This window comes from Notolepis coatsorum (genome assembly GCF_963971535.1).
Source record: "Notolepis coatsorum genome assembly, chromosome: 14".
Classification (NCBI taxonomy): domain Eukaryota; kingdom Metazoa; phylum Chordata; class Actinopteri; order Aulopiformes; family Paralepididae; genus Notolepis; species Notolepis coatsorum.
In genome coordinates this window covers 44058873-44074380 of record NC_140178.1, presented here as the reverse complement: position 1 = coordinate 44074380, position 15508 = coordinate 44058873, and the positions used below count along the sequence as shown (strand labels likewise).

Genomic DNA, 15508 nt, shown 5'->3' with positions numbered 1-15508 from the left:
CATCAGAGACAAGGTAAGGACTATATATTACCAATCTTGCGTTGATCCGATAATTTTTTTCCTGCGATTGCAGCCTGTGTGTGTGTGTGTATGTGTGTGTGCGTGCCGTTGGCTGCGATAGACGCACAGAGGGCCGGTTTCCCCCCGTCCCCTTTCGTGCATGCACGAGGAAACATAATACAGATAATCGTCCGTTGTTGACATGACTTGAACCGCATAAACACTTTAAATTACCACTCTGGCAATCTCTCAGACGTTTCTCTAGCTCCACTCCTCTCAACTCCAGCTTCTCCAGACGTGTATCCAGTTCTCCCGCCTGAAGGCTTCCTCTGGGGACACAGGGGTCTGTCTGAACCTGCAGGGATGTGAAGGTGAGGGGTACATGTTGAATGATGCATTATGATCATAAACTCGTAAACTCACACACTTGCAATTAGGGTTGAAATTACAGAGGTGGTTAGAGGTAACACCATAACATACCAATTAAGCATCAGGGTAAATCAATCAATTCAAGAAGTACATTTTCTTACAATAGAGGTAGAAAAAGCTTTTGGCGTGAGAATGCGGTCCTGTCCAATCCACTGAAACATCTAACAGCAGACAAATGACAATTTCTCTTTACATTTTAAATTGATGGAGTTGAAAGTGAATGGAATTGATCATTCACACTGGTTGAATGTTAACTCATTGGGCGCCATACCCGAGATAAGTTGGGTTATCTCGCCATGCGTTGAGCGCCATACCCGAGATTTCTCAGGGTTTGATCCTTTGATCTTTTTCCTTTGATCCCCGTTCTAAACATCCAGCCGGAGCTCCCTGGCACAGCGTTGGAATTGCAATGATTGAAATCCACCAGGTGGCAGTATCGCCTACCTTATGAACATCATGGGCCAGCTATTAGTGTGTTAGTACCAGCCCCCAAACAACTAGGTACTCTTTGCGAGCAGCAGTGAGCAGGACACGTTCGACAATCGCGATCGCCTAGAGCAGGGGTGGCCAACCCGCGGCTCTTTGCCAGTCAATGTGCGGTTCTTCCATCAAAAAAAAAATTAAAAATAATGTTAACTTTTTTTTTTATGTCACTCATTCCATAAGGACGTAGAATAAACATTTACAATTTTTTTAAATGGCCCATTTGCATGTTCTTGGTATCTGAATCTAGGGACATATATGAGTAAATTGTAATAAACCAAAGGAGAATATCAATTCTATTTAAAAGAAAATGTATCTTTGACTGTGAATAACACCATGCTAAAATTGACCAGACCTGAAAAATCTAAGCAAATGAATAAAGGGAAGATGATTAAACAGAAGGTTTTGTAGATACAGTACTGAATTCTGCCATCTTTTTTATAATGTAAATTTCTCCACCATTTTTCATCGTATTGAAACACCGTTTTTTGCAAGACGTTCACAGAAAGGTAGAGAAACTAACTGCGTTCTGTTTTATGGCAATAACGTTCAGGTTTGTGGGAGATAATCCCAAAAAATAAGAGAAATAAAAAAGTAAATCCAGAAGTCAGATGATTGACAGGGGCTGGTGTGAGCTGGGTAGGGTAGTTTTTCAAAATTCGAAAGCCCTGAGTCTCTTCCTTCAAAAGACTACACTCACTTTAGGCTGTGCCACTTCCTCCTGTCAATATGCGCCGGTTTCCGACTCAATGCCCTGAGATTTCTATAATCTTATATTTCACTAATAACAGTTAAAATAATTGGTAAACAAACGTAATGCTGAAAATATACACTTTTACTGTATATCTCGGGCTTACATTTTTTTTAAAAGACATTAGCAACTTCAGAGGCCAGAGGGTGGGACATATAAACACATTTACTATCAAATAGCATTGTGAGGCTGAACAACAGGACCAATTGACTATACATGTGCTTAACATTTTTTAAATAAACATTCTTTTTTTTAAATGGCTAAAAGTGATTTTGTAATTTTGCAACCGTGGGTCTCACAGGGTACTTTTAACCCCGTGAGGCCCAAATAAAAAAGACATTAGCAACTTCAGAGACCAGAGGGTGAGACCTATAAACACATGAAGGGTGCCGTGACTGAAAAAAAAGGTTGAGAAACGCTGGTATATGGTGTGGCTCTTTGTGGTACCACAGTAATTTTTGTGGATGAATGAATGAATGAATGAATGAATGAATGAATGAATGAATGAAAACTTTATTTAACAGATTGCAGAATGGGTACAATACAGTACGGCTCAATACACAAAATTGTTAAGGGGATGCAGACCTGAAAAAGACATTTGTCTTGTTTCCATCAGGGTCCCCCATTTTCAATTCATATAGACATTTATGACATACACAACATACATGACATTTATGGCATAGGGACATATAGGTATTTAGTACTGATACATTTGTGACATAAACGGTATTCAAATATACAGTACTGTTACCCCTAGATCCTGACAGAGTATATACATATGATGGGGAGGGGACTGTACATTATGAGGGGGTGGGTGGGTGGGAGAGAGATATCCATACGGCGGGGAGGGAATATACATGCGGTGGGGAGGAGACTGTCTATTAGGAGGTGGTGGGGGTTTTGGGCATTTACGGTGGCCAGTTTCGAATTGCAGCCTCCCGTAGGTGCTCTTTAAGAGCAGTTTTGAATGTGGGTAGGGATTCACATTCCTTTACAGCTTTGGGTAGGGCGTTCCACATTGATGTGGCATAATTGCGAAACGTGTTTAGTCCCTTGTTTTGCTCTTAGTCTCTGACTGGTTGGCTACCCCTGGCCAAGAGCGAACTATTGGATATTATGAAAAAGACTAAATGGATTATATGGATGATGATTATGGATGATACGGTGCGTTTGTTGGACTAAGCACTACTGGTCAAACGTAAAACAACTATAATCAAACCGACCGATGAGGAAACCTATTCGGCTCCGTGGTATAGTCTGGCCCGAGCACACAATAGTAACCTGGCTGCAATGCAAAGGCGAGCGAACTATTGGATATTATGAAAAAACCAAAATGGATTATATGGATGATGATTATGGACGATAAGGTGCGTGACACTTTTGGACTCGAAGTGAGAAATGGATTACCTCTAAACCAAAGGTAACGTCTATTTTACATGTACTTTACCGAAACTCCATCATAAAACATGCGTTTATATGATCGCAGCGTCGGATATACGACCCCCCCCCTCCGGCTTTGTGAAGAAACAAGGTCATGTGTTTACCTTTGACCTGGCAATAATATAGGTTTCAAGCGAGCAGCCGTGAGATTTGCGCATATGCTGCACAAAACACACTTTATCTCACAATCTAGAAAACCAGCCTGGATTTTAGTGAAACGAGGCAATGTTTAGCTTGGAATTGTGAACGAACAAAGGTATGTAGAAACAAACTCTTTTTTACATGTTGGACTAGAAATAGTGTCTGTCAAATGAGCCATACTATTGTCTCCATAGCTATAATATACAATAGCTCCGCTCCGCAAAAATGGTCAAGAAAAGCTGGCGCCAGCCAGTACAGATGGGGAAAGTCTGTGGCGCTCAAAGAGTTAAAGGAACACACCAACTTTTTGGGAAATCTTTAAAAAAAAACAGGGCTTTTGAGGGGATGAAATCACTGCGCCCAGGCAGCAGTGGTTCGGCAAAAAATTGTTCAGAGTACGTATATATATATCTCCATGTGGTAAATACACAGGTCACAACATGTTTACAGACAGTTTTGGAGTTGTATTTGGAGTGTATTTAAAAAGATTTTATATATATATTTCTTTGTTTTCACTTTTTCTGTATTTTTGCTCCCATCCCAATTTAGTCGTTATGCCAATTCCCTTCCTGGTTGTTGCGCGCATTGTCCCACTGTCGGCCTAGGGAGGGTGTAGAACTACCACATGCCTCCTCCGATACATGTGGAGTCAGCCAGCCGCTTCTTTTCACCTGACTGGGGGAATGTAACGCGTAACCTGGGGGTTCAAGCTATTTCCCCCTGATCCCCTCCCTGCTGAACAGGCGCCCCGACCGACCAGTAGTTTACAACGACCAAGACACATAACCCACCGGCTCCCCACCCGCTAACACTGCCAATTGTGTTAGTAGGGACGACTGACCAAGCTGGAGGTACCGCTGACAGCTGGATTCGATCCCAGAGTCTCTGCGGTGGTAGGCGAGTGCATTCTCCACTGTGCTACCCAGCCGCACTATTTGGAGTGTATTTTGTGACTGTTGGGAACTAGGCTACACTGGCACACCTACTTCCAGTGAATGATGCTAAGCTAGGCTAACGGTGCGGCAAATAAGCTAATTTCCCCAAAAGTTGTCATGTTCCTAATGGGTAAAAAAAATAAAAATAAAAGAAACTCACGTTTACCTGTAGTGTTAAGGCTCCCACATAGTCGGGCGGAACGTACGCGGAACGGACTCCGCAGAGGTCCGCGCGTACTCAAAGCAGACTCAAAGCGGACTCAAAGCAGACTCAAAGCGGACTCAAAGCGTGAAGCTCAAATGTTCTAACCATGCGGACGTCTGTGTCGCTCACTTGTTCAAGTTTCAAGTTTGTTTATTAATTATCACAATAAAATACACATACTTTATGGTGAAATGCTTGGCTCTGTATGAGCCCCTGAGTGTGCTTCATACAGTAAAAAAAAGTAAGTAAGAAAGTAAGTAAGTAAAGATAAGATAAGATATTCCTTTATTGATCCCCTTGGGGATCAAAAGTAAGTAAAGAGGAATATACAATATACATATATACAGTAAAAATGTGTAAACAGTGAGGTACAATGCAGAAAATTAGGTAAGAAACTTTGAGGTAAGGTGCAAATGCAAATGAGGTATGAATGTAGTGCAAATGTCTTTAATAATAGATACATATAATGTAGTGTTAAAGTGTCTAACGTGAGTGTTAAGGTGAGTGTTTGTTTAAAAGTGAGTGTGTGCATGTGGATGTGTGTGCAATGAGTGTAGATGATGGGTTGTTACATGGAGTCATTGAGCATCCTGATGGCCTGGGGATAGAAGCTCCTTCCGAATCTCTCTGTACTGGCCATGAGCGCGGTAGCGCTTGCCTGACCGTAGCAGTTCAAAGAGGCAGTTGTTTGGGTGACTAGAGTCTTTGGTTATTCTCTTAGCCTTGGCCCTGCAACGCTTGTTATAAATGTCCTGGAGAGTGGGAAGCCCACCTCCAATTGTGCGTTCGGCTGAACGGGCCACTCTCTGTAGTCTGTTGCGGTTGTGTGCGGTGCTATTCCCAAACCAGGAGGTGATGTTACCAGTCAGGATGCTCTCTATTGTCACACAAAAGGCTGCTCGGCGTGTTGGTTGACATTGACCTGCATTAAATGTGACACCGACCTGCAATTTACTCTGAACACTCACTCTGTGCCAAGTGAGAGTAGGGCAGGATCACGGTTCTATGGGTAGGATTGGTCCGGTAAAACCTTGGCAGGTAGATGACGCTAAATTTAGTTTTACTATCGCTAATCGTTATCCATTCCAATTCATATACATTTGGACCATGTCTTTTTTTCAATGGCTTTTCTAAATGAAGTGTGTAAAACTGCCAGTTTTATTTAGAAATCTTGGAAACGGAGATAACCTAGAGTCTGTTTATTTTGACATCGGTGGACGACACCGTGACAGAAAGTGTAATAGCGCACAAGGATTGTGGGAAATGTAGTAAACTGGCACGAGAAATGTAGGAAATTGGTACGCGGTGGTACGCTCGACTATGAAACCTCAAACGACTGCGGACATGCCGCATGGAGTCCAGTCCACATACGTTCCGCCCGACTATGTGGGAGCCTTTAGTCCTTGGATCAAGAGCTCACTCAATCAACTACAGAATAATAAATGTTTGTGTGGAGTGGCTATCTATGTGTTAACGTTTGGATCACTGATTGGGCCTTTAAGGCCTAGATCCATCTATCCCAGCCTACCTTCCTCTTGATGAGGGGGAAACCAAATCCAGGAGCTTGGGGCCGTGTAGAAGGATGAGCCTGGAAGGTCTTGGATTTGGGGATGACGACTTTTCGATCTAAAGGGTTCTCTTTACAGGCCGGCTGAAATTGGTATCGTGAAAAAACATGTAACTTTACAAACATGATCTTAATGACTTGTTTGCAGTTCCAAGAACAACACTAACAATAGCCTCAACCCTTAAACCCTTGTGGCACTTTGAAACCTGTTTAGCCTGGTGTGTGTGTTTGCATACAATGTGTGTCCAGTAACATTGCCTTGTGGTAAGTTGTGATGAGAGGCAGGGCTATCAAAACAAGAGTCCATGCCTACAGTTATAAATACATTCGTTACACATTATGTAACACAGAAGATCTCAGGTCAGTAGTATTCTATTAGGTATCTCTACTTCAGCCTCTAGCTCTAATTTTACCTTACTCTGAGTCAGTTGAGACTCACTCTCCTCTGGCAGGTCAGTAGGTAGAATGGAGGAGATAGCCGGGACAGAGGCACTCTTGGGGAAAGGGAGACTCTGGGTTACATCCGTGCCAAGTGTCCCTGCTGCTCCAGAAGAACCCATGGGACAGACTCCAGCCTTTATGTCAAGTCCACCAGCTGCTCCCGCCATGTCAGGGACCCCAAGCTCATCTAAACCAAGTATTCCAAGTCCACTAGCTGCATCCGCTAAACTGCCTATGCAACTTTCCCCTGCCAAGTCAGGTACACCAAGTCCACTAACTGCACCTGCTAAAATACTTTTTTCCACACTAGGTGCAATGGGTTTATCTGCTGTTTCAGGTTTATTATCAACTCCACCACTACTGGACTCGTCAGGGGAACCAGCTAAACTGTCGTTCTGAACAGCTTCTGAAGTGGGTGGCGCGGTACCTCCGGCAGCTGTTTTCTTTGATGGATTAGCATCACTCTCTGGCTGGCTTGTTGCGTCTGAGGGCTGACTTTGCTTTGCAATATCGGTTTTAGTACTGGTCTCTCCAGAACTATATTTCTGAGCAGCTTCTGGAGTAGGTGGTGCGGTACCTCCGGCAGCTGTTTTCGTTGATGGATTAGCATCATTCTCTGGCTGGCTTGTTGCGTCTGAGAGCTGACTTTGCTTTGCAACATCGGTTTTAGTACTGGTCTCTCCAGAACTATCTTTCTGAGCAGCTTCTGGAGTAGGTGGTGCGGTACCTCCGGCAGCTGTTTTCGTTGATGGATTAGCATCATTCTCTGGCTGGCTTGTTGCATCTGAGGGCTGACTTTGCTTTGCAGCATCGGTTTTAGTACTGGTCTCTCCAGAACAATCTTTCTTAGCAGCTTCTGGAGTGGGTGGTGCGGCACCTTCGGCAGCTGTTTCCTGTAGTGGACTAGGTTCTTCTGTTGGTTTTGGTTTGCTGTCAGGTTTAGATTTGGTAGCAGTATTTCCTGTGTCACTTGAGCCGGCTGGAGAATCCAAGTCAGCTGATTTATTTGATGGATTAGCATCATTCTCTGGCTGGCTTGTTGCGTCTGAGTGCTTACTTTGGTTTGCAGCATCGGTTTTAGTACCGTCCTCTCCCGTGTCATTATTAGTTTCCTCTTCTGCGTCCTCATCGAATGGGTTGGGAGGAGCCACCCTGGGCTTGAACCAGCTGCCCTGAGGTACCACTGGGGGTGGGGCAGGTGGCAGCTGTGTCCAGAGTCCTGAGTGGACCATTTTCATCCATGGATGATTGTTTTTGACTATTCGGGAAGCCGCAGCGGGTCTAGACCTAAAAAGGTGAGAAATAAAAAGAAAGGACAAGTTATGCAATTAAAAAAAAGAAAGAAAAAAAAAGATACAAAGAAACAAAGAAAAAAACAAGATGTAAGTAAATGTACAAGTTCTGGAGGTGAATGCATACAGGTGAAAGCACTTACCTCTGGACGGAACTGGGTGGGAGTTTACTATGCTTGGGTGAATTGCCTGTACGGTGGAAGAGAGATAATTATGTTTTGTCCAACTTATTTTCAAACTCAAAAGGGAGAGCAGATTACCATGGAGTTAGAGTTAACATGTATGTAACCGAATGTTGTAATTATTACACAAGTACAAGTTTTACTTGATCAGATCCATGACTTTTCCATTGTCAATGTCTACGTTCAATTGATACATTTGATTGTTGGGCGGCTGATTTGAACGTCCCAGGCTTTACTTTGGTCAGCTACAACAATCACTTGAAACTTAACCCTTTCACTGTCACACGACCAGTGTTGGGACTAACGCGTTACAAAGTTAATCAGGAAATACGTTATATGGGTTACAGAAACGAAGTTACTTTTTGCCGCAACTAGTACTCTAACGCATTACTTTTGAAATTCAGTAACGCTACTTATGTTACTGAATGGTTCGTCACTGCGTTATTTGCGTTATATACGGCGTAGATTGATAGCGAGCGGTAGTGATTATTATTATTATTATTATTATTATTATTATTATTATTATTATTATTATTATTATTATTATTATTATTATTATTATTATTATTATTATTATTATTATTATTATTATTATCCTCATATCCTGTCTGCCTGGCTGCGGGGAACGCTATGCTGGGGGCGTGTTTTGTTTACTATTCCTGAGATTCCTGACTGATAATGGCAGCGCCCAGGCAGAGCACTCGCGTATTTCTCTTTTGTCGAGCGAAAAGAAAATAACGTTTTAGTTATGTCATTTGTGTTTTGGCTCAAAGATACTGGAGTCTAACGTTAACTACGAGGACTGTCACTCATCCAAATCCACTCGCCACGCTACTTGGAGAGAGAATATACAGTACAACATGGAAATGAAACAAAGAAAATGTTTAAGGGGCTGCTGGACTAACTTTACATCTCGACAGACACTGGTGAGTGCAGTGATGTGAATGTAAATGAATGGAAACTCAAGTTCATCAACGCATTTTGACTACAAATCTGCCAGGGAATCTCATCAATACTAATCAAACAATATAAATATAGTCCTTTCATGCACAATTGATATCCTAACTATTCTAACGTTGCAATGCACGATTGATATCTTAAACAACGTTGCAAGACTGTTATAATGAAACGCTCCGGCGACAGATATCAAGGCTTTTCCTCAAGCACTTATTTTCAACCTAGAACCTAGACGTGCATGCGCTCAACCTAAACGTGCATGCGCGCAACCTCCCCGAGCAATTATTACGTCGGGACATTTGTGTTTGTGATTTGTGTTTGTATCTAGACGGTGACCACATTGCTTAGCAGAGTTCAGTGATGTGAATGGAAACTGTCAAGTTGATCAACCGATTTTGAGTATCTGTATCTGGCTGCATGGGAGCAATTTTTTTCATCTTCAAGTAACTAAATAGTTACTTTTCACAGTAACGCATTACTTTTGGGTGTAAGTAACTAGTAACGTAACGGAGTTACTTTTGAAATGAGTAACTAGTAAAGTAACTGAGTTACTATTTTTCAGTAACTAGCACAACACTGCACACGACAGAAGGTTAACCCTTTACTATCACACAACCGACGGTCGCCGTCGCAGTGAAAGGGTTAACCGTTTGGTAGTGCGGCAGTGCAAGGGTTAAGTAATCAGGAAATACGTTATATGGGTTATTATTCCTTTAAGACAAATATATCTGCCTACAGCCAAGCCTCGCATTTATCATTTGACCAGGTGAAATCAAGATTAAGAATTTGATTTTGGACATGTAACATTTTCCATACATTTTCCAGGACTAGGAAACACAATTTTCAAATTCCATGACGTTTCCAGGTTTTCCAGGTGACTGTAGGAACCCTGTAAATGGTTCACAGTGAAAACCCACCTGTGGACGAGGAGCTGCTCATGGTTTGAAGGGTTTTGGTCCTGGGTGCAGGAACAGGAGGTGTAGAAGTGTCTACGGTGCGCCTGGGTGCAGGAACTGGCCGAGCACTTCCTTCTGAAACGGTGCAGATCAATAAGCCAGCGCTACTTCCTTGTGTGTAAGACCCTGGCAAGAGAGTGCTGCCGCATACTTGGCATCTGAAAAAAAAACAAAAAGGACTGTCCAGTATACTTGTAACTGAGGGGTACAATTCCCTGACTGTATTGATAAGTATGGTATCATTAAACCACTACCGCTTTATGTACTTTAATTACTGGCCATACAGTACATGATATATAAATATGATGAACACTTCCCACAATGAATCGGTTCCACACAAAGGTGTAATCAAGTATTTATTGCAGCAAAAGGTACATAATATACTTCTCTATTTTACTTTGGATGCGCTTATAAGGCAAAGGAATGTGCGTAGGCAAATCAATAATGAATGTCCATTCTCTGGTTACGCAGGAGGTAATTATACAACCTGAATCTTAGGGAATTATATCTATGGTACACTAGTAATATATAGCGGGAGATACTGGAAGGGTCCCCCCGGTTGTAAGCCAGCAGGGGTAGAGGATCTGTCGGTAGTAGAGAGTCTGGTCAACGATGACTAAGGAGACTCCAAGTACAGGAGACGGTGCAATAGTCTCTTGATCCACAGACGAATACAGCTGTTCTCCGTAGACTGTAGCTCCACAGTGAAGAAAGCTAGCCGGCCTCAGGCTCTCTGAGGCGCAGACTCGACTTGGCTCCTCACAGGGTAAATCCCACACATGTAGGCGTCGGCGATTCTCCGCTCCATAAATCACAGGACCAAAACAAATATAATCCAGCCGCAAAGGGCTATGTAGTCGTCGGGTAGATTAATCCAGTGTACATGTCCACACGGTTCTCGTCTAGGTCTCCTCGGGTGAAAGCGCCATGAAAGCAGCCCAGCCTGGATAAGCACTCTAGCTGATACGAGGAAGCGTTGGTGATGCTGGTCACTGTAGAACTTTAGCCGCACGATACACTATACACAAATAGACTATTACTGACTTAATAGAAATATGTCGCACTCGACGGTATAGCGCCAAACTCTGACAATTCAGTTATTAATTCGCACGCGGTCTCAATGCTCTATTTGGGGCCAAACAGGCCATACTTCACCGCACGGAGTATCGTGGGTGAGGCTTCAACTTATTGGGTAACTCTACTTCTGTATTCACCTGCGCCATATTTATATGCACGGCGAACAATCTAGTGCCAACCTCATTTCTGTCTCGTATTCCTGGGCAAGGCCGGGCATGTACAGACATGTCTTGACGGTGGCCTTGAACCTGACTCTGGAGGCATGGCTCTGGCGCCTGTGGACCGCTGTCCAATAGGAGAATGAAATATTATGGTCTGCACTAGGCTAAAGGGACATTCCGTGTATATGTACAAGGAATATACAAGGGATATCAAACGATATACAAATACTATGCAATATATATCAATCAATAAATATATATATTCGGTTTAATCTGATCCTTTGTAACAGCCGCCTCCTAATTAGTCCCACCTAATTAGCTAAGCAGAGACAGATTAACCGCACTGTCCACTACTCAATGTCTGTTGTGAGGGGTCGGGCAGTTCACAAAGTCATGGGGTCATGGTCGTCATCGATAGTATCGGGGAGCCTTGGCAGTTCTATTAGCCTCGCCACGGGTCGGGTGTAGATCCGTCCTTGGACGAGCACTTCGGCTGCTCGGACCTTTCCGTCGGCACCGGTGATCACTTTGCTTACGCGGCCAGCCGGCCACATAGCTCGGGGTAGTGACTGGTCGATAATCATGACGACTGTTCCTTCTGTCAAATTGTCTCTCTCTTTCACCCATTTCTGGCGGGTCTGTAGAGACGGTAGATAGTGGAGTAGGAAGCTGTTCCAAAACTTGTCAGCCAATACTTGACTGTACCTCCACATTCTTCGGCCGTTCGCTTCTTCAGGCCTGTACATTGTCTGTGGTAGCGCGGGGTCCAGCCGCCCCATCAAGAGTGTGTTGGGGGTGACTGGGTCGACATCTGCTACATCACTTGAGACGTAACCGAGGGGCTTTGAGTTCAATACTCCCTCGATCTCCGTGAGGACTGTCGTTAGGACTTCTTCCGCCACGGTCTGGGCCCCAAGCACGGCGTACAGGGCTGTCTTTATTGAACGTACTTCTCGTTCCCAAGTTCCACCGAAGTGAGGTGCGTTCGGGGGATTAAACTGGAAGTCAATCTGGGATGGAGCGAGGTGGGTCTTAAGTTCTGGGCCCATAGCTTGGAAGCTCTCTCTCAGCTCTCTTTCTCCGCCTTTGAAGTTTGTCCCGTGATCAGACAATAATATAGACGGTTTGCCTTTCCGCGATGTGAATCTTCGGAAGGCCATAAGGAATGAGTCTGTGCTCATGGTTGGAAGGAGTTCTATATGCATCGCTCGGGTGGTCATGCATTTGAATACAATACCCCACCGCTTCTCGGTTCCTCTTCCTTTCTTTATATACAGCGGGCCGAAACAGTCCATACCGGTGGAGTGAAAAGGCTTGTCGCCGAGTCGGAGGCGACAGGGAGGTAGGTCAGCCATCCGGGGTATACTGGGCTGCGCTCGCCACTTACGACAGTCTAGACAGGTTCGCTGGAAGCGCCGCACTGCTTCTCTCCCTTGCAGTATCCAATAACGACGTCTGATCTCCGCGAAGACTCTCTCTGCCCCGGCGTGATGCACATCCTTGTCGTATTTCTTTATGATCAGCTCTGTGACCTTGTGTCGGCTGTTTAAGACTATCGGGTACTTGACGTCATCCGGTAAGTCTGGAGCTCTCCGCAGACGACCACCCACTCTGATGAGACCATGGGCGTCGCTCTCGGGGGCTAGGTGGAGCAGTCTGCTGTCTGATGGGACGGGCTTTGCTCCCTGTAGACAGTCTAGCTCATCGGGGAACGAGTCTCTCTGGGCTCGTTGTAGTAGAAGAAGTTCTGCTTCTTCGTAGTCAGCTGCTGTAATGTCAGTAGTGAGCTGAACCTCTGGGTGGTGCCACAGGAATGTCTTTAGCTGCGCACTCTCTAGGGTGAGGCAATCGTCTATGTCGGGGTCTGTGGAGACGAGTGTGTTCAATCCACAGAACATAGATTTCTTGTTTTCGGCCTCCTCTTTACTCGCTTCCCGTGGGGTGGGTGTAGGCCACTCTTCTTCCGGGAGCTTGAGGAACTCTGGCCCGTCACTGTATAGGTTGTGACGGGTGAGGTCATCCAGGGATATTCCCCGGGTGATGACGTCAGCTGGGTTGTGTTTTGTGTCCACATACCTCCAGCTTGCTACTTCTGTTAAATCTTGAATCTCTGTGACTCTGACTCCCACGAAGACCTTGTATCTGCACGAATCAGACCGGATCCATGTGAGTACTGTCGTGGAGTCTGACCACAAGATTGTTCTTTGCACCGGAATGGTGAGTTCACGTTGGATTAACGTGGCGAGTTGCGCTCCTGCTAGGGCTGCGCAGAGCTCTAGACGCGGGATAGATTGTTGCTTTCCTGGGGCTATTCTTGAGCGAGCCAGGATGAAAGCACTATGTATTTCTCCTCCCTCCTCTCGGGCACGCAAGTAGGCCACCGAACCGTAGGCTACTTACAATCATCTTTGCCCTGGTGGTGTAAGGTAGAATACATCCCAACGGGTCATATTGTCTGGCGAGTGTTCTGTATACACTCCGTCTGGTGGTCGGTAGTGCAGTCGACCTTCCCTGCTCCTTGGTCAGGGGTGTGTGTTTATAATGGAGCGAGTCTGTTTTGAAGCGCCAGACTAGTCCTAATGTCATTTCTTGGGCTTCTCCTGGGATGGTTGCCATCCAGGTCTCGCTGCTTGCTGCCTTGTCCTCGGGGGAGAGGCTGCGCAATACTTGCTGGTCGCTGCTGGCCCACTGCCTGAGATCAAAGCCGCCTTTGATCAGGGAGGCGCGGAGCTTGAGTAGAAGGGCCTCGGCTTCTTCTGGCGTCGAGACGCTTTGCAGACAGTTGTCCACGTAGAAACTATTTCCTACACTTTGTCGGACCTCTTCATCAGCTGCTGGGTCCTCTGCGACGTGTTTTTGCAGTGCAAACGTAGCACAGCATGGGCTGCATGTGGTTCCGAAAGGGAGGACTTCCCATTGATAGATGGCTGGTTGCTCATCCCCGATCCTCTCTCTCCATAGGAACCGCAGCAGGGGCTTGTCCTCCTCCACTAGTCTCACCTGCAGGAACATCCCTTTGATGTCGCCGCTGATGGCCACCTTGTCTTGGCGGAAACGTAGTAACACGCCTAGTAGAGAGGGGCCGAGTGTTGGGCCGGGCAAGAGCTCTTTATTCAGATTTTGTGATCCGATCTGGTAGCTGCAGTTGAACACAATACGATCCTTGCCGTTGTGGTGGACTTTGTGGTGCGGCACGTACCATGATTCGGTCGTCTGATCGGCCTCTTTAATGTCAATTTTCTTTATGTGTCCCGCTGTGATAAACTTGTTAATCTCAGCGCGGTACACAGTCTCTTGAGCGGGGTCTCTGGCTAGGCGCCGCTCTGTGTTCAATAGATACCGCTCCGTCGCTTCTTTTGGGGCGTGGAAGGTAGGCATTCCCTCTCGCCTCAGGAGTGGAGTTGCGTATCTCATCACTCCGTTGACTTTGACTCTCTTTGTCCCCTGCTCGAGGAGGGCTATAGCGTAAATGTCTTCCTTGGAATGAATGTCTTTCTTTTCGTTCTTAAAGGGCATTGTCTCTAGTGTCCATAGCCTCTCGACATGCTGTAGGAGGGTGGTGTCTTCTTCTGTCACTCTGGAGTGGAGGCAGCTAGTGGCTGCTGTTCGGTTAAGAGACTTAGCGAGGGGGCCTTGTAATGTCCATCCTAGGCGGGTCTCGACTGCTGCAGGACAGCCTCTGGGCCCTGTGTGGACCCGGTCAATCGGGACGATGAGGTCTGCATGGTCGGAGCCTATCAGCAGGGTCGGGGTGGCACCGTCTATGAGCGGTATAGGTAGTTGACGCAGGTGCACATATTTATCCATCAGCTTGGCGATGGGGTAGGTGTACTGCGACAGGCCTATTTCTTGGCTGGTGAAAGCGTTAGTAATCCTATACCGTCTCTCTGGTTGCCCGCTTGCTGCGATAGTGAAGGAGACATTCTCGCCCTTTATCGTCTTTAGATCTCTTCTTATTGTCCGAATCGTCATCTGGTTTTCGCTCCCCCGCAGCCCCAGCTGGGCCGCAGCGGACGCGAGGAGAAGGGTCTTCTCTGACCCGTCGTCAAGGACGGCGTAAGTGTCCATGACCTTATCTTGGTAACTCAGTGTTACGCGGACCACCTTTAAGAGCACCCGGGCGCCCCCGCTGCTGGCGGGGTCAATGTACATAACACTTGCCTTTGTGCTGCTTGAGGGTGCAGGCTTTCTTCTGTTACTGTCGTGTAGGACATCTAGGTGGGCTCCGTCACACCGACTACACCTCTTCTTTAAGCGGCAATCGGCTGCCATGTGACTGCGCGCACATCGGTAACAGCGTCGGTTGGACTTTATCCATTGACTCACCTCGTCGGCGGTCATCTTCTTGAATGTGTCACATTGTGACAACCAGTGTTCCTTTTCGCAGTACGGGCACACCATCTTCCACTTCTCTTTTATCGAGGGGGTACTGTGGTTCTTGCTGCTCGGTACTGATTCTGATTGGTGCATGACGGTCACCAATCTTCGGCC

At 45.8% G+C, this 15508-nt stretch overlaps 1 protein-coding gene across 1 annotated transcript in view; it reads right to left on the bottom strand.

Annotated features, from left to right (window-relative positions):
• LOC311240514 (MICAL-like protein 1) overlaps positions 1 to 15508 on the bottom strand; it is a gene marked incomplete at its 5' end in the record, with an annotated part of 47741 nt that overhangs the window by 17705 nt on the left and 14528 nt on the right. Inside the window, 4 exons of the mRNA XM_084329091.1 lie at positions 235 to 355; positions 6365 to 7679; positions 7828 to 7873; positions 9741 to 9937. Of these exons, the coding sequence (XP_084185217.1) occupies positions 235 to 355; positions 6365 to 7679; positions 7828 to 7873; positions 9741 to 9937 (1679 nt within the window). The remainder of the gene's footprint in view (positions 1 to 234; positions 356 to 6364; positions 7680 to 7827; positions 7874 to 9740; positions 9938 to 15508) is intronic.